General features: G+C 35.3%; 4 protein-coding genes across 4 annotated transcripts; all 4 read left to right on the forward strand.

Moving 5' to 3' along the window:
* The first annotated feature begins 3170 nt into the window (after positions 1 to 3170).
* LOC120325542 (uncharacterized) lies at positions 3171 to 5480 on the forward strand. Its single transcript, XM_039391663.2, has 3 exons — positions 3171 to 3772; positions 3953 to 4037; positions 4383 to 5480. The coding sequence occupies exons 1-3, from the start codon at positions 3574 to 3576 to the stop codon at positions 4750 to 4752; spliced, it is 654 nt and encodes a 217-aa protein (XP_039247597.2). The 5' UTR covers positions 3171 to 3573; the 3' UTR covers positions 4753 to 5480.
* Positions 5481 to 6453: 973 nt separating this feature from the next.
* Positions 6454 to 25639, forward strand: LOC120325543 (creatine kinase, flagellar-like). The gene is made up of 19 exons (XM_078118439.1): positions 6454 to 6694; positions 6785 to 6939; positions 7077 to 7209; positions 7284 to 7455; positions 7532 to 7655; positions 12941 to 13296; positions 18608 to 18771; positions 18862 to 19016; positions 19154 to 19286; positions 19361 to 19532; positions 19609 to 19732; positions 19808 to 20168; positions 21127 to 21168; positions 23838 to 23984; positions 24074 to 24228; positions 24366 to 24498; positions 24573 to 24744; positions 24822 to 24945; positions 25021 to 25639. Exons 1-19 carry the CDS (start codon positions 6517 to 6519, stop codon positions 25393 to 25395), a joined length of 3375 nt encoding a protein of 1124 aa, XP_077974565.1. The 5' UTR covers positions 6454 to 6516; the 3' UTR covers positions 25396 to 25639.
* Positions 11708 to 12664, forward strand: LOC144430443 (creatine kinase M-type-like). The gene is made up of 4 exons (XM_078118396.1): positions 11708 to 11910; positions 12000 to 12154; positions 12292 to 12424; positions 12499 to 12664. The coding sequence occupies exons 1-4, from the start codon at positions 11733 to 11735 to the stop codon at positions 12519 to 12521; spliced, it is 489 nt and encodes a 162-aa protein (XP_077974522.1). The 5' UTR covers positions 11708 to 11732; the 3' UTR covers positions 12522 to 12664.
* Positions 15569 to 16837, forward strand: LOC144424604 (uncharacterized). The gene is made up of 3 exons (XM_078114045.1): positions 15569 to 15873; positions 16053 to 16137; positions 16477 to 16837. The coding sequence occupies exons 1-3, from the start codon at positions 15837 to 15839 to the stop codon at positions 16835 to 16837; spliced, it is 483 nt and encodes a 160-aa protein (XP_077970171.1). The 5' UTR covers positions 15569 to 15836.
* Positions 25640 to 26106: the final 467 nt, after the last annotated feature.

Below are 26106 nucleotides of genomic sequence, written 5' to 3' on the forward strand. Positions count from 1 at the left end.
GAACATATTTGGACACAATTTAGCTCATGTATGATCATTGTTTTCGAATTTATTGGGCGAGACGCATTGTGCGTGAGAAGCTTTGCAAAGCTTATATCCGAGTCCAATTTATTATCTATGCCTATGACGTTACAATGCCATAACAGCGAAGCGAACAGCGTGGTTTACAAAGCTGTCACTTGCTGAGCAGCGAGCAATTTGAGGAAAGTGGGCGGCATAAAACCGCCTGAAAGACGAAGACTTGGAAATAGATATCGATTTGCTAGCACTTCCATTAGGGCAACTTTGGATGAAAGTAGTCGGGAAAAGAATACAGCAGCAAATATTTCCCTGAATTCGGTGTTAAAATAAATTTGAATAACCGTTTCCAGTCTGCAACTATAGGAAAGCCCGTGTTAAATAAAGGTGCGGCCCGCGGTTTTACCCAGTTTATGATATCTGGCCCGCCTGCTAAAATGGTTGCATACGCTTGTTTCGATCAATCAACATTTATTTTCCCACACAATATAAATACATCCCAAGAAATATGGCTAATATAAAGCAAAAAGTCTAACTTCAATTGTTGGGCAGGAGCCGCGAGGGACCTCGAGCGATCTTCTTCAAGCAGCGACGCCAATATTTTGAACACGAAATTCAACTTAAATCGTTTTGTTGCGTTGACAATACTACCAGACATCACTTTGACGAAGCTCAGCTGCGATCTGCCGGTTCGGATGTAGATTGATAAGACGGTGTGACTTGATTCGCGATTTCGATTTGAAGCTTCCAAATGATCAGGCAACGGTTTTAGTGTAGACGTAGAGGCACTGCTGCTAGTCATTGGATCTTCGTGTCCATGTAATGGATCATTTCTCTGTTGTTCCCGAGGGAGAGCATGAGAATTCAAAATATACATAAAACAAAATTGTTCTTCTAAAACTTGAGATTTCGGTGATAGGTATGAATCGCTTCGCTCATACAGAAAGTATTTTTGGTAAGTTTCACGATTTTAAAATGACATTCTTTTTTAAAGAGGAAAATTAACACAATTACAACAGCAGAAAGGCGTGTTTAGCAAAGTCATGTTAGGTTTATTTCTCATCGGAAATGTGTATTTTTGGCTATAAGGTAAGAGTTCTTTTATCCAATTCTCGAGAAAAAATAGCTCAAATAAAGCAGCAAAAGGTATGAAAAAAAGTCTGTGTGTTAATGCCACTTTGCTCTTTTTTTATTTAGTAAAAAAGTTAAATAAATTACTGCGATTTGAATGATTTTCAAACTGCTGGTAGTCTATATTGTCAATTGGAGTAACGTTCTGTTAAACAAAGATTTATATATATATATATATATGAGTACGAAGTGGTGCATTTTGGGCCAATTGTAGCTAGGTGCCCAAATACAACTCGGGATAATACTTGCATCTTAAATGTTCAACAATCCACCAGCTAACCAATCATCGTTATGTAAATCACATAATATGCATCGTTACTAAGTGCTTCCCGATACACAGCGCCGGATTGAAATTCTTAGGATAAATGATTGAATGTATTGTATAAACCAGGGGTTTCCGAACTTTTTGTTCGTGCGGCGCCAAATTATCAGGGCGCACCTGCACGAAAAAAATATGATTTCGAATGAAACTGAATTTTGTGATCTATAATGTGTACTTTTTGCCTTTTAAAGTTTATAAACACGTAAGTCTAAGGCAGGGGTCAACAACCCGTTGCCTGCGGGCACCAAGTCGCCCGCAGATCTGTTTTAAAATAACTCAAATAACGGCGCTTATCAGTAAGCTACATCTATTAATTTTATTTTTGCCATTCTTGTTTAAACCGTATATGAGAAATGGTAATATATTAATTATTGTAACGGTCAGCCGTTTCTATATGTGACATCGATAATGTCACGTGTCATTCCAATTATGACATCACACACACTAGATCAGCTGGAGATATGGGTGTCGTTCATTTCTAACCTTTTTAATGGAACTTGGACATGTCAAGCATTGTCGAGCAACGTTCAGCCTTAATGCAGGACAGATGGAGCTTAAAATTGTAACACTGCTAAATGATCTCCATCTCAAAGCCAATCAGGGCTCTAGTTGACACATAAAGTGGCGTGGTGTATGAACAGCAGCTTCGACGGTCGCAAGCTTGTTTGGTACAACCTATCTTTGTGAATCAGCCTTTTATTATATGAACTTCATCAAGAACAAACACTGAACACGCCTCACCAATGATCATCTGCGAGACTCACCCAGAGTTTTGGTGTCAAGTTGCAAACCAGGGTACAACACAAAGGTGGAGAACATGCAATACCAGGTTTCACACGTACTGAGGAGGAATACACCAGATTTGGTCTTGATTAAAAATATCTTGTTCATGATTTGTTAATTGTGTTAATATAACATTTGATAGCACAACTACTATTGATAGTTTCACAAATAATTAACATTATCAGTGTCACCTTGGCTAAATACCATTAATATCAATTTGGCAATTAAAAATCTAATTTAAATTCTTTAAATCCCTGTTTCAGGCTGTCAACATTTTGAATATTTTTTTTTTCATTTTTAAATTGTGCATGGGAAGGGAGTTAACTGGAAAATGGCTTACCGCCTGGTAATAAAGTATATTATGATAAATACTGTAACTAATTGGTAATAACTAATTGACACGGAAAGAAAATAGGGTGTTATGCGATTCTTACATACCATATTTCATTTCAACTTTTGTTTCGAATCGTAGTCAAATTCGGACTATTATATATATATGGATGGTCAGTCACGTTTTAATACATGGTAGTACCATTTATCAATATTTTTTTGTTATATTTGTGCCATGTCATTATTTAAAAATGAGATAAAGAAATAGTCAGGTTAATTGATTATGTAATCGAAAACAGTATTTCGCTAAAAATATCTATGCACAAAGTTTTATTTCTTTTTCAAATTTGATGTTCCAAATATGGCTGGTACGAACCGTATTACGACATGTTGAGAAAGTTAACATTTTTAGCGACTACTTGCTGCTAGACTGCTTCCATAATTTCCTTTAACAATAAGCCTTAATCAATATTCTGATTCAAACAAACACTCGTAACCGTCTAATTATCATGTACAACATACATATACCGTATATATACCGGCACTATTATTGTTGCATGGGCAGCAACAATCAGTTAACGTGAGAGCGTGGTATTTTCGAACGGTAGATTGTAGTGCATCGAGAAGAACGAAAATTTGAGGCTGTTTTTTTAACACCTCAAAACTGATTTAATCCGATGTGCCTTGCTTACAAATATGTGACAATCGTAATATTTTAGAATTTTTCGTCAACGATAACCTGCAGAAATCTGTTGATTTACATGTCAGATAAATTATATAACTATGTTATCATAAATATAAGAGAAAATTGAAATAGTATTTTTACTAGTATTATATATTTATATTATGTATGCAGTGATTGTCAAGAATATTGCAATTAACAGTCAATGAAAGACTCGCGACATTTGAACTGGAACAGGTTTAATAAATAAATGCGTCCATCGAATGGGCGATTTTATTTTAGGTTAATATAACTCTAAGAGAAGGCAATGAAGTTTCAAGAGTTCTTTATTGCAATCATTTTATCCTTGGTTCTTGGACTGGATAGTGCCGTTATAAAAGTGAATTCAGTATGGAGCAAATGGACGTGTTGTCGTCAAATCGTGAATATTCAGTCACGTGAAAGAATTGTACAGGCACCTAGAATTGAGATGGAATACAAAAAATGTAACACAAGCTACTGCGAACGTACGTTAAAAGGAAATTATGTGGTATTAATCAGGGCTAATTCCATCTTTGCCTATTTTAGAAAGATTTGTAATTTGTATTGGAAACAACAAGCTTTTTGTAATTATTTTGTTGAGAATACCGATTAGTTTTTTTTACAAGACTGTAAAAACCCATAATTATCATTTTCTTACTTCTCAGCTCATATGTGCAAAGACAATGTGAACGTTTGCAATACATTTATTATGCAAAAATCAGCTTGTTCTCCAAGTAATACCATGTCGACGTGAGTATTTAATCGAATCCTATAGGAATTAGATTTGCATGCAATCAGTATGTGCTTAAACTATCAGTAATAGTTTTCCTTTCCGACAAAGTCGCATAAATATATATATATGTACGCTGGACATTATGATATGAATAAATTGCATATAAATTTATCGCCCCCAAAAGAAGAAAAGGCTTAATTCCATGGTGACTATTTAGAGTAAGGATCTTCTGATATATATGTAGTGCAGAGGTGTAAGACTTGTTTGTCAACCTTTCAAATGAAATTATTTGATCATTTTGATTTCCCCTACGTACATTGATATGAAAAACAAATATAAAATGAAAACGACGATGTTTTCAGGTTCATGAGCGACCATTGTCCTGTAAGTTGCGGTTATTGCAATTACAAATCAGAAGCAACCACGTCGACTAAGACGTCAATAGCAACCAGTCGACCTACGTGGTGGAACCCCACAACAAGTAATCCCAACGGAAACACGCAGAGACCGACAACTTCTACTTCAACTCGACCTGCTTGGTTACAAGCTCAAACCACAACTAGTCCCACAAGGGCCACCTACAGCCTTTCTACGAAGCCATCAACACAGGCTTTAAGTTCGCAGTCAACAATAATAAATCCAATGATATGGCAGCAACTGAACCAGAACGCGTTTACTCGACTCCGGATGCCCAAAATCAATTTTCCCAAAGTAAATTTTGGATGGGGATAAATTATCACGTATTTGCCTGATCGTTGTCAATATTTTATGACAATTTTGTTCGGAAAATCACAATCATATTTGTAAAATATTTGGAACGTAAAACTATAAATTAGTCATTTCGGACCTCCTGAAGTATGCGCACCAAGATGGCGCACAAACTGAATTCAGGTTGTGTACCAGGTTAGGGTTCAGGTTGTGCGACATCTTGGTGCATACTTCAGGAGTACCGTCATTTCAATGTATGATCTCTCAAGCTAAGAGGAGTAAATAGTTATTTGGTGTCTCAGAGTTGTGTTATGCTTTAGTTTTATTAGTCTGATTGCAATGCAGTTGTTATACGTAGGCTACGTATATTCTTTTGAAACAGGGATATTTTATTTTTTCATCAACCAAAATAAGTAATAAAATCGTAATAACAAAAAAATATTAACAAGTAATAAATTAGTTTGGTATAGACAGGAGGGAGTGATACGACCAGACAGACAGCCATCAAAGTCAATTCCAACAGATGGTGAAACACCTATTTTGTCTTCTTACAAATTTGTAAAAGAGATTTGAAAAATATACTTGTTTCTAATATACAGACGTGTTAGCGACGGTTAAACCTGACTTTATGTGTCTAGTGCATATTTTAATTGACCTTTATTGTGAAAATTTTCCATCAAAATAAGAGCATTCAGTTCTTTTTATTTACGCTACATTTATGGTTGTGAGATTCCTTAAAAATGAACAATAAAATGGTAAGTTTTCAAACAAACGCTCTGTTTTAAATTGAGTTAGAAACGCATTCCGCAACCATTCATCACCTAATTCTTTTCTGAATACAATAATTAAAGAGACGGTAACACCGCAACAGACTAAAGTCATTTTATTATTACCCAAGTATCTATCAACAATCGACCATTCGTGATTTATAAATCAAACGATATAGTATTGCCAACAGTTTAGATAACAAGCATCGATCTAGAAAGATGAACTAAACAAGATAGAAAAAATCGGTTCTAAATCCCACAATGCTATTGATTTATCCTAGAAGATCATTATGAGAAACGGTTAAGTTCAGAGTCCTTTCACTTCCACAAGGCGTCTAATACCATGATCGATGATTGGCAAAATGAATTACATGCTCTTTGAAGCGTATTTGCCCTGCTTCAGCTACATTACTGAATATAGAACTGACTTTCTATTCCCAATTCCCATCTTTGTCTTGTTATAGTTTATTTGTTAACTAGTTATAGTTGCAGTAGCCGATGATCAACATATATCCTATATCTATTTTATCTGTTATTTGCAGTAAGTCGATCTATTATTTGCAGTGTGTTGTTGTATGGATAATTACGCTAGATTTTCAAAAGTACTCCGGACTGATAAAACATTTTTTGCTCTTGGGAATCGCAAGCGACTTCTGATTAAGTTTACTATATATACCACCACTGCTATAGTAAAAAGCTATAGTATGAAAATGAATAAAACAAAACTGGGCATGACATTCGGTTGGTCTGCTATTTGAAACAATCAACACGTATCAGAGTTATTATGTTTGTTATCATTCATGACTGAGAACGGTGATTTAAAGCAGCGACACGTTCTGTCACACCCTTGCGTCTTTTGTTCGCCCTTTCAGACAAGTTGTAAAAACATTTGAACGATGCGTTTTTCACGCAACGAAGGTGCGAATCGTGTTTAATATAAAAACAACGAGAGAGTGGAGGGATTCATACAATCATCAGTGGCTTTTAATCGTCCTTACCTCGTAAACAACATTGAAGTAAAATGCCGAACACAAGCACTACTAAGTACACAGCAGAAGAAGAGTTTCCTGATTTATCAAAGCACAATAATCACATGGCAAAATGCTTGACTGCAGATATTTACAAGACAATGAGATCTCGTCAAACTTCGAACGGATTCGGTATCGATAATGTAATTCAAACCGGAGTCGATAATCCAGGTAAAACACTCATTACTGTTTATTGTTTGATTTTTCCCAAAGTACCTCGATTATCTTCATTTTATTGTTCACACACTCACTGTTTTTTAGGCCATCCATACATCATGACTGTCGGATGTGTAGCGGGAGATGAAGAGTCTTATGAAACGTTCGCTGAATTATTTGATCCAGTGATTCAGGCCAGGCATAACGGATATAAGAAAACAGATAAACATAGGACAGATCTCAATTCAGAACATTTGAAGGTAGAATATCCGACTGAAAATTATAACGTTAAATCAAAAATAATCTGATTAGTTGTGTCTGTTAGTAGAATAATCGAAATTAAATTCAAACTACTGTTGCTTCATTATGCAGTATGCTCTCAACATGCTATATTTAGGGAGGGGATTGCCTGGATGAAAAATACGTTCTTTCATCTCGTGTACGAACTGGAAGAAGCATCAGAGGATTATGTCTTCCTCCACATTGTAGCCGTGCAGAACGAAGAAAAGTGGAAAAAATATCTTGTAAAGGTAAAGGCCATGTCCTACTGTGAATTGAATTTGCAAATTTACCATAATTAAAAGCGGCGTTTCACTGATTTCAGCTCTTGGAAAACTCGATGGTGAACTAAACGGAAAATATTATCCTCTTGCAAAGATGACAGATGAAGAACAAGAGCAATTGATAAACGATCATTTTCTTTTTGATAAACCTGTTTCTCCATTGTTACTCTCCGCTGGAATGGCGCGCGACTGGCCTGATGCGAGAGGAATATGGTAATTAGTGCTCTTTTATAAAAACTCAAAATTGAAATGAATTTTTCCTAAAAAAACAATTATTTATAAAACTCAGGCACAACGACAAGAAGAATTTTCTTGTTTGGGTAAATGAGGAAGACCATCTCAGAGTAATTTCAATGCAGAAAGGTGGAAACATGAAAGAAGTCTTTACCCGATGGTGTCGAGGACTAGGCGATGTAAGTTGGCTTACGATAGCGTTCATCATTACATACTTAAATGAATCGGTCGTTCAAATATATTATCTTTTATAGATTGAAAAACATATGGAAGATATTGGACATGAATACATGTGGAATGAACATCTCGGTTACGTTCTTACTTGTCCTAGTAATCTGGGCACAGGAGTTCGCGCTGGTGTTCACTTGAAGATTCCACTGTTTTCTCAACAACCAAAGTTCGATGAAGTTCTTAAAAAACTACGTTTGCAAAAACGTGGTACAGGCGGCGTTGACACTGCAGCTGAAGGAGGTACCTTTGATATTTCGAATGCTGATCGCCTCGGATTTTCTGAAGTGGAACTTGTGCAAATGGTCGTGGATGGAGTCGAATTTATGATCGAATGTGAAAAGAAGTTGGAACAAGGTCAAAGTATCGAAGAGGATATTCAGCAACTCAAACAGAAATAAAACCTGAAATGAAATATTTATTTGTATACTGTAATAGTAAAAAGTGAGGTTGTCTTCTACTGTGTATATATATATATATATGCATTATGGTAGAATTGAGTAGTTAGAATACCCTTAAAGTTGGTTCACATTCACTGCGTTTTATTTATTGACATGGCATATTATCTTCAGTAATTGTGTACTATTTCTTGATAATGTCGTATGAACAGTAATAATAACCTGCAAAATACAGTAAATTTGAATATTTGCAGTGGATGTAATGGATATATGGCGAAAGCTCCATATTTATTCTGTATTTGTTTAGATATAGATTTAGATATAAATCTATAGATTTAGATATTATTCTATAGATTTAGATATAAATCTATAGTGCCGTGGAAAATGAGTTATTACATATCGATTGCCATTCCACCAATGGTTATTTAATTGCTTGTGAGAAAACTATGGAAAATTAATTTTGTCAAGATATTTTTTGTGTTATTTAATATTGCGCTGCATTTTAGGTTTCAAACTTAGTCTTCAGTCAGTGTCAGTATTATATCGTGTACAGGAATCCTATAAATCAGATTAGTTGATAAACCCCAAGAATGCAATTGCTGCGTGAAGATAAATTTCAGGTTAATCAGTTGATGCTTTTAATTTTTCAGCGGAAAAAATTAATAACAGAACAACACAAAAAACAGAGTTAAAAAAACGTATTATCCTTCAGTTTTATCAGTAAGATTAGTAGATTGCAATGCACATGCGAGACGTACGTATATAATTTTAAATTCGGAGACAGGAAGAGAGAGATTTTTTTTTCGTTAACCGAAATAAAACAACAATCATCGTGATAATAAAAAATAATAATAAGTAATAAATTAGTTTGGTATAGACAGGAGGGAGTTATACGACCAGACGGTCATCTAAGTCCTCTCCCCCCAATTGTGCTCCTCATGTCCGCTTTAAGAACAAATGCGGACAAGAAGCAACCAGTAGTTGGTAGGTAACTAGAACAATAAACTTGTCTGTGCCATTGATACTGCTCGATATTATGAGCGAGGTATACATAGCCACGAATGAGAGATTGTATCTATGTTGAAGCTTTCTGTCCAGTGACAAGAAGTGGGGAACAGTTATTTCTGAGGTGTCTTAGGAATTTCCACCCGGAATCTGCTGTGCTGTCATATTGACCAACTTCCAATGACATTGCCTACTTTAGTTAGACCAACCTATCGCTTGCCCCTACGTGCTTTCTGGGGGTTGAAATGTTCCGAGATTCCAACAGATGGGAAAACATATATGGTTTCTTTTTACAAAATTGTAAGAGATATTTGAAAAATATACTCGTTTTGACGTTTTGATATATAGACGTGCTAGCGATGGTTAAACTTGGCTCTGTGTGTCAAGTGCATATTTCAATTGACTTTCGTTGTAAAAATTTTTCTCCTGTTCGAGATCTGCATTCGGAGAAAACAAAATAAGAGTATTCAGTACTTTCCATTTACATTTATAGTTGCGAGATCTCTAAAAAAATGAACAATAAATATTAAATGTTAAGTTTTCCAAAAAAAATTTCAAATTGGGTTATAATAACATTCCGCAACCATTCATAACATAATTATTATTCCAAATACAATAATTAATGACACTGTAACATCTTGACAGACTAAGGGGTCGGAGTCACTTCTGTATTACCAGATCAGGTACCGCAGTCTACCATTCCCCGAACCTCCCGAAAATCATACGCGGTAACTTACCAGTACCTGTATCGCAGTACCAGTAATGGTACAGGAACTGTCATAGCTTTTCCAGGTCTTGTGAAGATGATTCATGCTCCATAATTCAGTTTCAACGTCAATTAAAATACCAAGTGATCAAGTGATTCGAGTAACTTCTGTACTACCAGATCGGGTACCGCAGTCTACAGTATTCCATAAAAACTTTCAACCTTCGCTAAGCGCGAGATCAACCGACGTTCGCACGGCTCGTATCAGTTGATATGCGCTCGCGGAACCGTCACAAGGAGCGCAAATTTTGATGATGTCATAGCATACAAAACAAGAGAGCAATGCTCAAATATATGTCCACGCAGAACAATTCCCCAAAAATCATATACGGTGACTTACTAGTACCTGTATCGGGGTACCGTGGCGGTACAGGGACTGTCGTAGATATTTTAGGTCATGTGACAATGATCCATTCTTCTTGATTATATTGAAACATCGATTGGAATATCTCGTGATATGAGTCAATTATGTACAGTATTACCGGATCAGGTGCCGAACCACAGTCAAACATTTCACATACAAACGTTACTAAATATCATAAGTCAACTTAACACCACCTGAATCGGGGTACAAATTTCGGTACAGTGACTGTCACAGCCGTTTAGGATAGACAACTCTACTACACGGACAACTCACCAAGCCTATCTGTAGTCGAGGAGTCTCTGGTGAGTTGTCCGTGTGTAATCGAGTTGTCTGCCTCTCGTTTCACATGTCCCGTGGCAATGGTCTATTCTTCTGCATTCAATTGAACCATGAATTGAAATAATAAGTAATCCGTGTCATTCCCGTCTCCATTATTGGAACAAAATTTAAAAAATAATCTCTTCCCAGATATTCACATGCGATACATTAGATTAACTTACCAAAACTGTATACCTGTAATGCCAGACGCTTCTTCTTTGTAAGACCAACTCATTCGATTTATCACGGTATTATAACAGAAGATACCGCAGTCTACCAATATATTGACACCAAGCGAAACAATACAGTACGGTTTACCGTACCTTCGGCATCACCGGAAACCTCGAAAAACTTCTAAGTTTTGAGTAGCAACGATTTTCAGATTCCGCTGTCACGCTCGGCAGATTAAAAACGGTGTTCCCATAAGTAAAAAGTTATACAGTGAAATTTTGGATGAAATATTAGATCTCATAAGAATGGCCTTCTAGCAAAAAAATCATTCTTCACCCACTGAAAATTTCAAAGCAATTGGTCCAGTATTCGAAGAGAAAAGCGATTTCATTATGACGAAGGAGAAGAATAACAAAAACAACAACATAATATTGAAACGATCGTTATGTACACTAACATGTCCAAAAACGAAGCTCACAGAAATATTTAAAAAAAAATAATAGCTTTCTAGCGAAAAAATACAAGCTTTAACTACTTTAAATTTCAAAGCAATTAATTCAGTCATCAAAAAAGCAATTTTTTTCTTAAACTCCATAATAATGAACAACAACATAATAACAAACTATCCATAGGTCCAATCCGAGTCCAATAATGAATACAACAAGACATCGGCAGTATAAGAATGGCAGTCCAATGAAGTGGAGATTCTGTAAGGCATGACATTCGGTTGATCTGCAATTTGGAACAATCAACACTTATCAAAGTTATAATATTTGTTATTATCCATGACGGAGAAAGGTGATCTCAAGCAGCGACACGTCCTGTCACACCCTTGCGTCTTTTGTTCGCCCTTTCAGACAAGGTGAAAAAACATTTGAACGATGCGTTTTTCACGCAACGAAGGTGCGAATCGTGTTTAATATAAAAACAACGAGAGAGTGGAGGGATTCATACAATCATCAGTGGCTTTTAATCGTTCTTACCTCGTAAACAACATTGGAGTAAAATGCCGAACACAAGCACTACTAAGTACACAGCAGAAGAAGAGTTTCCTGATTTATCAAAGCACAATAATCACATGGCAAAATGCTTGACTGCAGATATTTACAAGACAATGAGATCTCGTCAAACTTCGAACGGATTCGGTATCGATAATGTAATTCAAACCGGAGTCGATAATCCAGGTAAAACACTCATTACTGTTTATTGTTCGATTTTCCCAAAGTACCTCGATTATCTTCATTTTATTGTTCACACACTTACTGTTTTTTAGGCCATCCATACATCATGACTGTCGGATGTGTAGCGGGAGATGAAGAGTCTTATGAAACCTTCGCTGAATTATTTGATCCAGTGATTCAGGCCAGGCATAACGGATATAAGAAAACAGATAAACATAGGACAGATCTCAATTCAGAACATTTGAAGGTAGAATATCCGACTGAAAATTATAACGTTAAATCAAAAATAATCTGATTAGTTGTGTCTGTTAGTAGAAAAATTGTAATTAAATTCAAACTACTGTTGCTTCATTATGCAGTATGCTCTCAATATGCTATATTTAGGGAGGGGATTGCCTGGATGAAAAATACGTTCTTTCATCTCGTATACGAACTGGAAGAAGTATCAGAGGATTATGTCTTCCTCCACATTGTAGCCGTGCAGAACGAAGAAAAGTGGAAGAAGTATCTTGTAAAGGTAAAATCCATGTCCTGCTGTGAATTGAATTTGCAAATTTATCATAATTAAAAGCGGTGTTTAACTAATTTCAGCTCTTGGAAAACTCGATGGTTAACTGAACGGAAAATATTACCCCCTTGCAAAGATGACAGATGAAGAACAAGAGCAATTGATAAACGATCATTTTCTTTTTGATAAACCTGTTTCTCCATTGTTACTCTCCGCTGGAATGGCGCGCGACTGGCCTGATGCGAGAGGAATATGGTAAATAGTGCTCTTTTATAAAAACTCAAAATTGAAATGAATATTCCTAAAAAAACAATTATTTATAAAACTCAGGCACAACGACGAGAAAAAATTTCTCGTTTGGGTAAATGAGGAAGACCATCTCAGAGTAATTTCAATGCAGAAAGGTGGAAACATGAAAGAAGTATTTACCCGATGGTGTCGAGGACTAGGCGATGTAAGTTGGCTTACGATAGCGTTCATCATTATATACCTAAATCGGTCGTTCAAATATATTATCTTTTATAGATTGAAAAACATATGGAAGATCTTGGACATGAATACATGTGGAATGAACATCTCGGTTACATTCTTACTTGTCCTAGTAATCTGGGCACAGGAGTTCGTGCTGGTGTTCACTTGAAGATTCCACTGTTTTCTCAACAACCAAAGTTCGATGAAGTTCTTAAAAAACTACGTTTACAAAAACGTGGTACAGGTGGCGTTGACACTGCAGCTGAAGGAGGTACCTTTGATATTTCAAATGCTGATCGTCTTGGATTTTCTGAAGTGGAACTTGTGCAAATGGTTGTGGATGGAGTCGAATTTATGATCGAATGTGAAAAGAAGTTGGAACAAGGTCAAAGTATCGAAGAGGATATTCAGCAACTCAAACAGAAATAAAACCTGAAATGATATATTTATTTGCATTCTATAATTGTAGAAAGTGATGTTGTCTTCTATTATATATATATATATATATATTTTGGTAAAATCGAGTAGTTCAAATTCCCCCTCAAGTTGGATCACATTCATTGCGTTTTATTATTTGACATTGTGGCATACTATCTTCAGCAATTGTGTACTATTTCTTGATATAGTCGTATGAACAATAATAATAACATGCAAAATACAGTAAATTTGAATATATGCAGTGTGGATGTGATAGATATATAGTGAAAGCTTCATATTTATGCAGTATTTGTTTATATATAGATTTAGATATGAATTTAGGCTTAAATCTCGGAGAGAATCAATGTCAGTATTATATCGTGTACATGGATCCTATAAGTTAGATTAGTCGATAAACCCCACGAATGCAATTCCTGTGTGAAGAACTCAGGTCAATCAGTTGATAATATCATTTTTCCAGTCAAAAAAATGATAATAAAACCGGCATTTATTAAAAAAAAAGTTTGAAATTTTTTTTTATAGACTTATATAAAAAATATGAAATAACAATTGAGCTAGATAGTTATAACTTCAATGCTTTTGAAAGCCAACCAAAAATTATAATTATCCCAAATTGGAATTCCCTCGCAAACTCCCTTGAAATCATGACAAGATTTGCAGTAACTTGATAAATGTTCTTCGGTAATTCATATGTAGGCAAGCCCGTATTTTCGTGCATGAATTCTATAACACCAAGCATCAGAAATCGCCGAAATACGGATATATATAAGTGCTAAATGTGCAAAGTTCAAAACTACACAGTACCAACTATGGGTTTTAAACTTGGAATAAAGATGCAACAGCAAGTTTCTCATTGATGCGGACATTGTTTAAATATCTTTGACCCACACAGTTTTCTGCTCCAAAATGAAAATATCACTTTTGACCCATTGATAGAATTGATAAATATTTACAAAGTTTCTTTTACTGTAAGTATAAATTATATATCAATATATAGAATTAATAGCAATCAAATACCCAATAGAGCACACACATATAACGCTAGATGTCAGTAGGCATCCATATTTTATGGCTATGAGGCATTACTCATATCAACACAAAGTGCTTGCAGGTCACGGGTATATGGTTAATGTTTCCCTATTGAATTCACCCATTTCAGGTGGTGACATTTCCATAAATATAAATACGTATACAACATAGGTGAACCACAAAAACAAAATGACGTAATGCAAAATGGCGTATTTTCGTGAGTAGCATTTCATCCCCGTGATGTCAACCAAAACATAAAAAACCTTTTCACTGATACTTCATCAAGCATTCGTAATATTGTATTTATTGAAATCGGAATTGTGATACATTTCATATATAAATTTGCAAACCTACAATATGTGAAATTTTAGAAGACAAGTTGAATTTTCATAACTGATCAACGTGACGATGACGAGTTTGTATGTACAAAATGTGTGAAAATAATATAACATTAGAGTTTTGAAGCTTTTATACTCTATTGAATCATCCATTCCGGTGAATGTCTGGACAAAGACCTCGATGATTATAATTTAAATGTCATTAGTTACGATATTTATATTCCTTTCGGGATGTAAAATAAATATAATCTGAAATCAGCATCACCTAATTGATACAGTTCATGCAGAATTCGGAATATTGAGTTATTTTAGTTTTTTGTATCCGGTCCAGGTGTACAAAAATATTTCATCGTCTATGAATGGAGGTGATTTTCCTAAATATAAGCTGCGACATTTCACCATTCTGCACACATTTAACCTATTTGGCTAAACAAATAAAAATTATGTAATTTGGAAAGAATGCTGAATAAATAATTACTAATATATATTAACGCATTTTTTACTCTGCTCAAACGGCACATCAACAAAGATTCCAATCCCGCCTCTATCCTTTCTGGGCTTGAATTCCACTGGGTTTACTTAAAATACTTTAAATGTATTATTAACACTGTCTGCGAAATTTGTCTCACTCTGGTTATTTCTAAATTTTGTGCTGATTTTTTGGACAAATCAGACAGAATTAGTTGAAATGATATATTTTGGTTTGTGAATCTAGACGTCTACAAAACGCCAACACAAACAATTTTGTCTGACTAACTCTTTATCGTTAGCTACAGCGCCAAAAAAGTGAGATTGTACCGTATTTTGTATTATCTTTGTATGACTAACTATATTTATATTATGTATGCAGTGATTGTCAAGAATATTGCAATTAACAGTCATTGAAAGACTCGCGACATTTGAACTGGAACAGGTTTAATAAATAAATGCGTTCATCGAATGAGCGATTTTATTTTAGGTTAATATAACTCTAAGAGAAGGCAATGAAGTTTCAAGAGTTCTTCATTGCAATCATTTAATCCTTGGTTCTTGGACTGGATAGTGCCGTTATAAAAGTGAATTCAGTATGGAGCAAATGGACGTGTTGTCGTCAAATCGTGAATATTCAGTCACGTGAAAGAATTGTACAGGCACCTAGAATTGAGATGGAATACAAAAAATGTAACACAAGCTACTGCGAACGTACGTTAAAAGGAAATTATGTGGTATTAATCAGGGCTAATTCCATCTTTGCCTATTTTAGAAAGATTTGTAATTTGTATTGGAAACAACAAGCTTTTTGTAATTATTTTGTTGAGAATACCGATTAGTTTTTTTTACAAGACTGTAAAAACCCATAATTATCATTTTCTTCTTCTCAGCTCATATGTGCAAAGACAATGTGAACGTTTGCAATACATTTATTATGAAAAAATCAGCTTGTTCTCCAAGTAATACCATGTCGACGTGAGTATTTAATCGATTCCTAGGAATTAGATTTGCATGAAATCAGTATGTGCTTAAACTATCAGTAATAGTTTTCCTTTCCGACAAAGTCGCATAAAAATATATGTACGCTGGACATTATGATATGAATAAATTGCATATAAATTTATCGCCCCCAAAAGAAGAAAAGGCTTAATTCCATGGTGACTATTTAGAGTAAGAATTTTCTGATATATAGGCAATGCAGAGGTGTAAGACTTGTTTGTCAACCTTTCAAATGGAATTATTTGATCATTTTGATTTCCCCTACGTACATTGATATGAAAAACAAACATAAAATGAAAACGACGACGTTTTCAGGTTCATGAGCGACCATTGTCCTGTAAGTTGCGGTTATTGCAATTACAAATCAGAAGCAACCACGTCGACTAAGACGTCAATAGCAACCAGTCGACCTACGTGGTGGAACCCCACAACAAGTAATCCCAACGGAAACACGCAGAGACCGACAACTTCTACTTCAACTCGACCTGCTTGGTTACAAGCTCAAACCACAACTAGTCCCACAAGGGCCACCTACAGCCTTTCTACGAAGCCATCAACACAGGCTTTAAGTTCGCAGTCAACAATAATAAATCCAATGATATGGCAGCAACTGAACCAGAACGCGTTTACTCGAAGTAAATTTTGGATGGGGATAAATTATCACGTATTTGCCTGATCGTTGTAAATATTTTATGACAATTTTGTTCGGAAAATCACAATCATATTTGTAAAATATTTGGAACGTAAAACTATAAATTAGTCATTTCGGACCTCCTGAAGTATATATGCGCACCAAGATGGCGCACAAACTGAACTCAGGTTGTGTACCAGGTTAGGGTTCAGGTTGTGCGACATCTTGGTGCGCATACTTCAGGAGTACCGTCATTTCAATGTATAATCTCTCAAGCTAAGAGTAGTAAATAGTTGTTTGGTGTCTCAGAGTTGTGTTATGCTTTTGTTTTATTAGTCTGATTGCAATGCAGTTGTTATACGTAGGCTACGTATATTCTTTTGAGACAGGGCTATTTTATTTTGTCATCAACCAAAATAAATAATAAAATCGTAATAATAAAAAAATATTAACAAGTAATAAATTAGTTTGGTATAGACAGGAGGGAGTGATACGACCAGACAGACGGCCATCAAAGTCAATTCCAACAGATTGTGAAACACCTATTTTGTCTTCTTACAAATTTGTAAAAGAGATTTGAAAAATATACTTGTTTCTAATATACAGACGTGTTAGCGACGGTTAAACCTGACTTTATTTGTCTAGTGCATATTTTAATTGACCTTTATTGTGAAAATTTTCCATCAAAATAAGAGCATTCAGTTCTTTTTATTTACGCTACATTTATGGTTGCGAGATTCCTTAAAAATGAACAATAAAATGGTAAGTTTTCAAACAAACGCTCTGTTTTAAATTGAGTTAGAACCGCATTCCGCAACCATTCCTCACCTAATTCTTTTCTGAATACAATAATTAAAGAGACGGTAACACCGCAACAGACTAAAGTCATTTTATTATTACTCAAGTATCTATCAACAATCGACCATTCGTGATTTATAAATCAAACGATATAGTATTGCCAACAGTTTAGATAACAAGCATCGATCTAGAAAGATGAACTAAACAAGATAGAAAAAAATCGGTTCTAAATCCCCACAATGCTATTGATTTATCCTAGAAGATCATTATGAGAAACGGTTAAGTTCAGAGTCCTTTCACTTCCACAAGGCGTCTAATACCATGATCGATGATTGGCAAAATGAATTACATGCTCTTTGAAGCGTATTTGCCCTGCTTCAGCTACATTACTGAATATAGAACTGACTTTCTATTCCCAATTCCCATCTTTGTCTTGTTATAGTTTATTTGTTAACTAGTTATAGTTGCAGTAGCCGATGATCAACATATATCTTATATCTATTTTATCTGTTATTTGCAGTAAGTCGATCTATTATTTGCAGTGTGTTGTTGTATGGATAATTACGCTAGATTTTCAAAAGTACTCCGGACTGATAAAACATTTTTTGCGCTTGGGAATCGCAAGCGACTTCTGATTAAGTTTACTATATATACCACCACTGCGATAGTAAAAAGCTATAGTATGAAAATGAATAAAACAAAACTGGGCATGACATTCGGTTGGTCTGCTATTTGAAACAATCAACACCTATCAGAGTTATTATGTTTGTTATCATTCATGACTGAGAACGGTGATTTAAAGCAGCGACACGTTCTGTCACACCATTGCGTCTTTTGTTCGCCCTTTCAGACAAGTTGTAAAAACATTTGAACGATGCGTTTTTCACGCAACGAAGGTGCGAATCGTGTTTAATATAAAAACAACGAGAGAGTGGAGGGAGGGATTCATACAATCATCAGTGGCTTTTAATCGTCCTTACCTCGTCAACAACATTGAAGTAAAATGCCGAACACAAGCACTACTAAGTACACAGCAGAAGAAGAGTTTCCTGATTTATCAAAGCACAATAATTACATGGCAAAATGCTTGACTGCAGATATTTACAAGACAATGAGATCTCGTCAAACTTCGAACGGATTCGGTATCGATAATGTAATTCAAACCGGAGTCGATAATCCAGGTAAAACACTCATTACTGTTTATTGTTTGATTTTTCCCAAAGTACCTCGATTATCTTCATTTTATTGTTCACACACTTACTGTTTTTTAGGCCATCCATACATCATGACTGTCGGATGTGTAGCGGGAGATGAAGAGTCTTATGAAACGTTCGCTGAATTATTTGATCCAGTGATTCAGGCCAGGCATAACGGATATAAGAAAACAGATAAACATAGGACAGATCTCAATTCAGAACATTTGAAGGTAGAATATCCGACTGAAAATTATAACGTTAAATCAAAAATAATCTGATTAGTTGTGTCTGTTAGTAGAATAATCGTAATTAAATTCAAACTACTGTTGCTTCATTATGCAGTATGCTCTCAACATGCTATATTTAGGGAGGGGATTGCCTGGATGAAAAATACGTTCTTTCATCTCGTGTACGAACTGGAAGAAGCATCAGAGGATTATGTCTTCCTCCACATTGTAGCCGTGCAGAACGAAGAAAAGTGGAAAAAATATCTTGTAAAGGTAAAGGCCATGTCCTACTGTGAATTGAATTTGCAAATTTACCATAATTAAAAGCGGCGTTTCACTGGTTTCAGCTCTTGGAAAACTCGATGGTGAACTAAACGGAAAATATTATCCTCTTGCAAAGATGACAGATGAAGAACAAGAGCAATTGATAAACGATCATTTTCTTTTTGATAAACCTGTTTCTCCATTGTTACTCTCTGCTGGAATGGCGCGCGACTGGCCTGATGCGAGAGGAATATGGTAATTAGTGCTCTTTTATAAAAACTCAAAATTGAAATGAATTTTTCCTAAAAAAACAATTATTTATAAAACTCAGGCACAACGACAAGAAGAATTTTCTTGTTTGGGTAAATGAGGAAGACCATCTCAGAGTAATTTCAATGCAGAAAGGTGGAAACATGAAAGAAGTCTTTACCCGATGGTGTCGAGGACTAGGCGATGTAAGTTGGCTTACGATAGCGTTCATCATTACATACTTAAATGAATCGGTCGTTCAAATATATTATCTTTTATAGATTGAAAAACATATGGAAGATATTGGACATGAATACATGTGGAATGAACATCTCGGTTACATTCTTACTTGTCCTAGTAATCTGGGCACAGGAGTTCGTGCTGGTGTTCACTTGAAGATTCCACTGTTTTCTCAACAACCAAAGTTCGATGAAGTTCTTAAAAAACTACGTTTGCAAAAACGTGGTACAGGCGGCGTTGACACTGCAGCTGAAGGAGGTACCTTTGATATTTCGAATGCTGATCGCCTCGGATTTTCTGAAGTGGAACTTGTGCAAATGGTCGTGGATGGAGTCGAATTTATGATCGAATGTGAAAAGAAGTTGGAACAAGGTCAAAGTATTGAAGAGGATATTCAGCAACTCAAACAGAAATAAAACCTGAAATGAAATATTTATTTGTATACTGTAATAGTAAAAAGTGAGGTTGTCTTCTACTGTGTATATATATATATATATATATGCATTATGGTAGAATTGAGTAGTTAGAATACCCTTAAAGTTGGTTCACATTCACTGCGTTTTATTTATTGACATGGCATATTATCTTCAGTAATTGTGTACTATTTCTTGATAATGTCGTATGAACAGTAATAATAACCTGCAAAATACAGTAAATTTGAATATTTGCAGTGGATGTAATGGATATATGGCGAAAGCTCCATATTTATTCTGTATTTGTTTAGATATAGATTTAGATATAAATCTATAGATTTAGATATTATTCTATAGATTTAGATATAAATCTATAGTGCCGTGGAAAATGAGTTATTACATATCGATTGCCATTCCACCAATGGTTATTTAATTGCTTGTGAGAAAACTATGGAAAATTAATTTTGTCAAGATATTTTTTGTGTTATTTAATATTGCGCTGCAATTTAGGTTTCAAACTTAGTCTTCAGTCAGTGTCAGTATTATATCGTGTACAGGAATCCTATAAATCAGATTAGTTGATAAACCCCAAGAATGCAATTGCTGCGTGAAGATAAATTTCAGGTTAATCAGTTGATGCTTTTAATTTTTCAGCGGAAAAAATTAATAACAGAACAACACAAAAAACAGAGTTAAAAAAACGTCTTATCCTTCAGTTTTATCAGTAAGATTAGTAGATTGCAATGCACATGCGAGACGTACGTATATAATTTTAAATTCGGAGACAGGAAGAGAGAGATTTTTTTTTTCGTTAACCGAAATAAAACAACAATCATCGTGATAATAAAAAATAATAATAAGTAATAAATTAGTTTGGTATAGACAGGAGGGAGTTATACGACCAGACGGTCATCTAAGTCCTCTCCCCCCAATTGTGCTCCTCATGTCCGCTTTAAGAACAAATGCGGACAAGAAGCAACCAGTAGTTGGTAGGTAACTAGAACAATAAACTTGTCTGTGCCATTGATACTGCTCGATATTATGAGCGAGGTATACATAGCCACGAATGAGAGATTGTATCTATGTTGAAGCTTTCTGTCCAGTGACAAGAAGTGGGGAACAGTTATTTCTGAGGTGTCTTAGGAATTTCCACCCGGAATCTGCTGTGCTGTCATATTGACCAACTTCCAATGACATTGCCTACTTTAGTTAGACCAACCTATCGCTTGCCCCTACGTGCTTTCTGGGGGTTGAAATGTTCCGAGATTCCAACAGATGGGAAAACATATATGGTTTCTTTTTACAAAATTATAAGACATATTTGAAAAATATACTCGTTTTGACGTTTTGATATATAGACGTGCTAGCGATGGTTAAACTTGGCTCTGTGTGTCAAGTGCATATTTCAATTGACTTTCGTTGTAAAAAATTTTCTCCTGTTCGAGATCTGCATTCGGAGAAAACAAAATAAGAGTATTCAGTACTTTCCATTTACATTTATAGTTGCGAGATCTCTAAAAAAATGAACAATAAATATTAAATGTTAAGTTTTCCAAAAAAAATTTCAAATTGGGTTATAATAACATTCCGCAACCATTCATAACATAATTAATATTCCAAATACAATAATTAATGACACTGTAACATCTTGACAGACTAAGGGGTCGGAGTCACTTCTGTTTTACCAGATCAGGTACCGCAGTCTACCATTCCCCGAACCTCCCGAAAATCATACGCGGTAACTTACCAGTACCTGTATCGCAGTACCAGTAATGGTACAGGAACTGTCATAGCTTTTCCAGGTCTTGTGAAGATGATTCATTCTCCATAATTCAGTTTCAACGTCAATTAAAATACCAAGTGATTCGAGTAACTTCTGTACTACCAGATCGGGTACCGCAGTCTACCGTATTCCATAAAAACTTTCAACCTTCGCTAAGCGCGAGATCAACCGACGTTCGCACGGCTCGTATCAGTTGATATGCGCTCGCGGAACCGTCACAAGGAGCGCAAATTTTGATGATGTCATAGCATACAAAACAAGAGAGCAATGCTCAAATATATGCCCACGCAGAACAATTCCCCAAAAATCATATACGGTGACTTACTAGTACCTGTATCGGGGTACCGTGACGGTACAGGGACTGTCGTAGATATTTTAGGTCATGTGACAATGATCCATTCTTCTTGATTATATTGAAACATCGATTGGAATATCTCGTGATATGAGTCAATTATGTACCGTATTACCGGATCAGGTGTCGAACCACAGTCAAACATTTCACATAGAAACGTTACTAAATAGCATAAGTCAACTTAACACCACCTGAATCGGGGTACAAATTTCGGTACAGTGATTGTCACAGCCGTTTAGGATAGACAACTCTACTACACGGACAACTCACCAAGCCTATCTGTAGTCGAGGAGTCTCTGGTGAGTTGTCCGTGTGTAATCGAGTTGTCTGCCTCTCGTTTCACATGTCCCGTGGCAATGGTCTATTCTTCTGCATTCAATTGAACCATGAATTGAAATAATAAGTAATCCGTGTCATTCCCTTCTCCATTATTGGAACAAAATTTAAAAAATAATCTCTTCCCAGATATTCACATGCGATACATTAGGTTAACTTACCAAAACTGTATACCTGTAATGCCAGACGCTTCTTCTTTGTAAGACCAACTCATTCGATTTATCACGGTATTATAACAGAAGATACCACAGTCTACCAATATATTGACACCAAGCGAAACAATACAGTACGGTTTACCGTACCTTCGGCATCACCGGAAACCTCATAAAACTTCTAAGTTTTGAGTAGCAACGATTTTCAGATTCCGCCGTCACGCTCGGCAGATTAAAAACAGTGTTCCCATAAGTAAAAAGTTATACAGTGAAATTTTGGATGAAATATTAGATCTCATAAGAATGGCCTTCTAGCAAAAAAATCATTCTCCACCCACTGAAAATTTCAAAGCAATTGGTCCAGTATTCGAAGAGAAAAGCGATTTCATTATGACGAAGGAGAAGAATAACAAAAACAACAACATAATATTGAAACGATCGTTATGTACACTAACATGTCCTAAAACGAAGCTCACAGAAATATTTAAAAAAAAATAATAGCTTTCTAGCGAAAAAATACAAGCTTTAACTACTTTAAATTTCAAAGCAATTAATTCAGTCATCAAAAAAGCAATTTTTTTCCTAAACTCCATAATAATGAACAACAACATAATAACAAACTATCCATAGGTCCAATCCGAGTCCAATAATGAATACAACAAGACATCGGCAGTATAAGAATGGCAGTCCAATGAAGTGGAGATTCTGTAAGGCATGACATTCGGTTGATCTGCAATTTGGAACAATCAAAACTTATCAAAGTTATAATATTTGTTATTATCCATGACGGAGAAAGGTGATCTCAAGCAGCGACACGTCCTGTCACACCCTTGCGTCTTTTGTTCGCCCTTTCAGACAAGGTGAAAAAATATTTGAACGATGCGTTTTTCACGCAACGAAGGTGCGAATCGTGTTTAATATAAAAACAACGAGAGAGTGGAGGGATTCATACAATCATCAGTGGCTTTTAATCGTTCTTACCTCGTAAACAACATTGAAGTAAAATGCCGAACACAAGCACTACTAAGTACACAGCAGAAGAAGAGTTTCCTGATTTATCAAAGCACAATAATCACATGGCAAAATGCTTGACTGCAGATATTTACAAGACAATGAGATCTCGTCAAACTTCGAACGGATTCGGTATCGATAATGTAATTCAAACCGGAGTCGATAATCCAGGTAAAACACTCATTACTGTTTATTGTTCGATTTTCCCAAAGTACCTCGATTATCTTCATTTTATTGTTCACACACTTACTGTTTTTTAGGCCATCCATACATCATGACTGTCGGATGTGTAGCGGGAGATGAAGAGTCTTATGAAACCTTCGCTGAATTATTTGATCCAGTGATTCAGGCCAGGCATAACGGATATAAGAAAACAGATAAACATAGGACAGATCTCAATTCAGAACATTTGAAGGTAGAATATCCGACTGAAAATTATAACGTTAAATCAAAAATAATCTGATTAGTTGTGTCTGTTAGTAGAATAATTGTAATTAAATTCAAACTACTGTTGCTTCATTATGCAGTATGCTCTCAATATGCTATATTTAGGGAGGGGATTGCCTGGATGAAAAATACGTTCTTTCATCTCGTGTACGAACTGGAAGAAGTATCAGAGGATTATGTCTTCCTCCACATTGTAGCCGTGCAGAACGAAGAAAAGTGGAAGAAGTATCTTGTAAAGGTGAAATCCATGTCCTACTGTGAATTGAATTTGCAAATTTACCATAATTAAAAGCGGTGTTTAACTAATTTCAGCTCTTGGAAAACTCGATGGTGAACTGAACGGAAAATATTACCCCCTTGCAAAGATGACAGATGAAGAACAAGAGCAATTGATAAACGATCATTTTCTTTTTGATAAACCTGTTTCTCCATTGTTACTCTCCGCTGGAATGGCGCGCGACTGGCCTGATGCGAGAGGAATATGGTAAATAGTGCTCTTTTATAAAAACTCAAAATTAAAATGAATTTTTCCTAAAAAAAACAATTATTTATAAAACTCAGGCACAACGACAAGAAGAATTTTCTTGTTTGGGTAAATGAGGAAGACCATCTCAGAGTAATTTCAATGCAGAAAGGTGGAAACATGAAAGAAGTCTTTACCCGATGGTGTCGAGGACTAGGCGATGTAAGTTGGCTACCGATAGCGTTCATCATTATATACTTAAATGAATCGGTCGTTCAAATATATTATCTTTTATAGATTGAAAAACATATGGAAGATCTTGGACATGAATACATGTGGAATGAACATCTCGGTTACATTCTTACTTGTCCTAGTAATCTGGGCACAGGAGTTCGTGCTGGTGTTCACTTGAAGATTCCACTGTTTTCTCAACAACCAAAGTTCGATGAAGTTCTTAAAAAACTACGTTTGCAAAAACGTGGTACAGGTGGCGTTGATACTGCAGCTGAAGGAGGTACCTTTGATATTTCGAATGCTGATCGTCTCGGATTTTCTGAAGTGGAACTTGTGCAAATGGTTGTGGATGGAGTCGAATTTATGATCGAATGTGAAAAGAAGTTGGAACAAGGTCAAAGTATCGAAGAGGATATTCAGCAACTCAAACAGAAATAAAACCTGAAATGATATATTTATTTGCATTCTATAATTGTAGAAAGTGATGTTGTCTTCTATTATATATATATATGTGTATTTTGGTAAAATCGAGTAGTTCAAATTCCCCCTCAAGTTGGATCACATTCATTACGTTTTATTATTTGACATTGTGGCATATTATCTTCAGCAATTGTGTACTATTTCTTGATATAGTCGTATGAACAATAATAATAACATGCAAAATACAGTAAATTTGAATATATGCAGTGTGGATGTGATAGATATATAGTGAAAGCTTCATATTTATGCAGTATTCGTTTATATATAGATTTAGATATGAATTTAGGCTTAAATCTCGGAGAGAATCAATGTCAGTTTTATATCGTGTACATGGATCCTATAAGTTAGATTAGTCGATAAACCCCACGAATGCAATTCCTGTGTGAAGAACTCAGGTCAATCAGTTGATAATATCATTTTTCCAGTCAAAAAAATGATAATAAAACCGGCATTTATTAAAAAAAAAAGTTTGAAATTTTTTTTATAGACTTATATAAAAAATATGAAATAACAATTGAGCTAGATAGTTATAACTTCAATGCTTTTGAAAGCCAACCAAAAATTATAATTATCCCAAATTGGAATTCCCTCGCAAACTCCCTTGAAATCATGACAAGATTTGCAGTAACTTGATAAATGTTCTTCGGTAATTCATATGTAGGCAAGCCC

Source organism: Styela clava, chromosome 1 (genome assembly GCF_964204865.1).
Source record: "Styela clava chromosome 1, kaStyClav1.hap1.2, whole genome shotgun sequence".
Classification (NCBI taxonomy): domain Eukaryota; kingdom Metazoa; phylum Chordata; class Ascidiacea; order Stolidobranchia; family Styelidae; genus Styela; species Styela clava.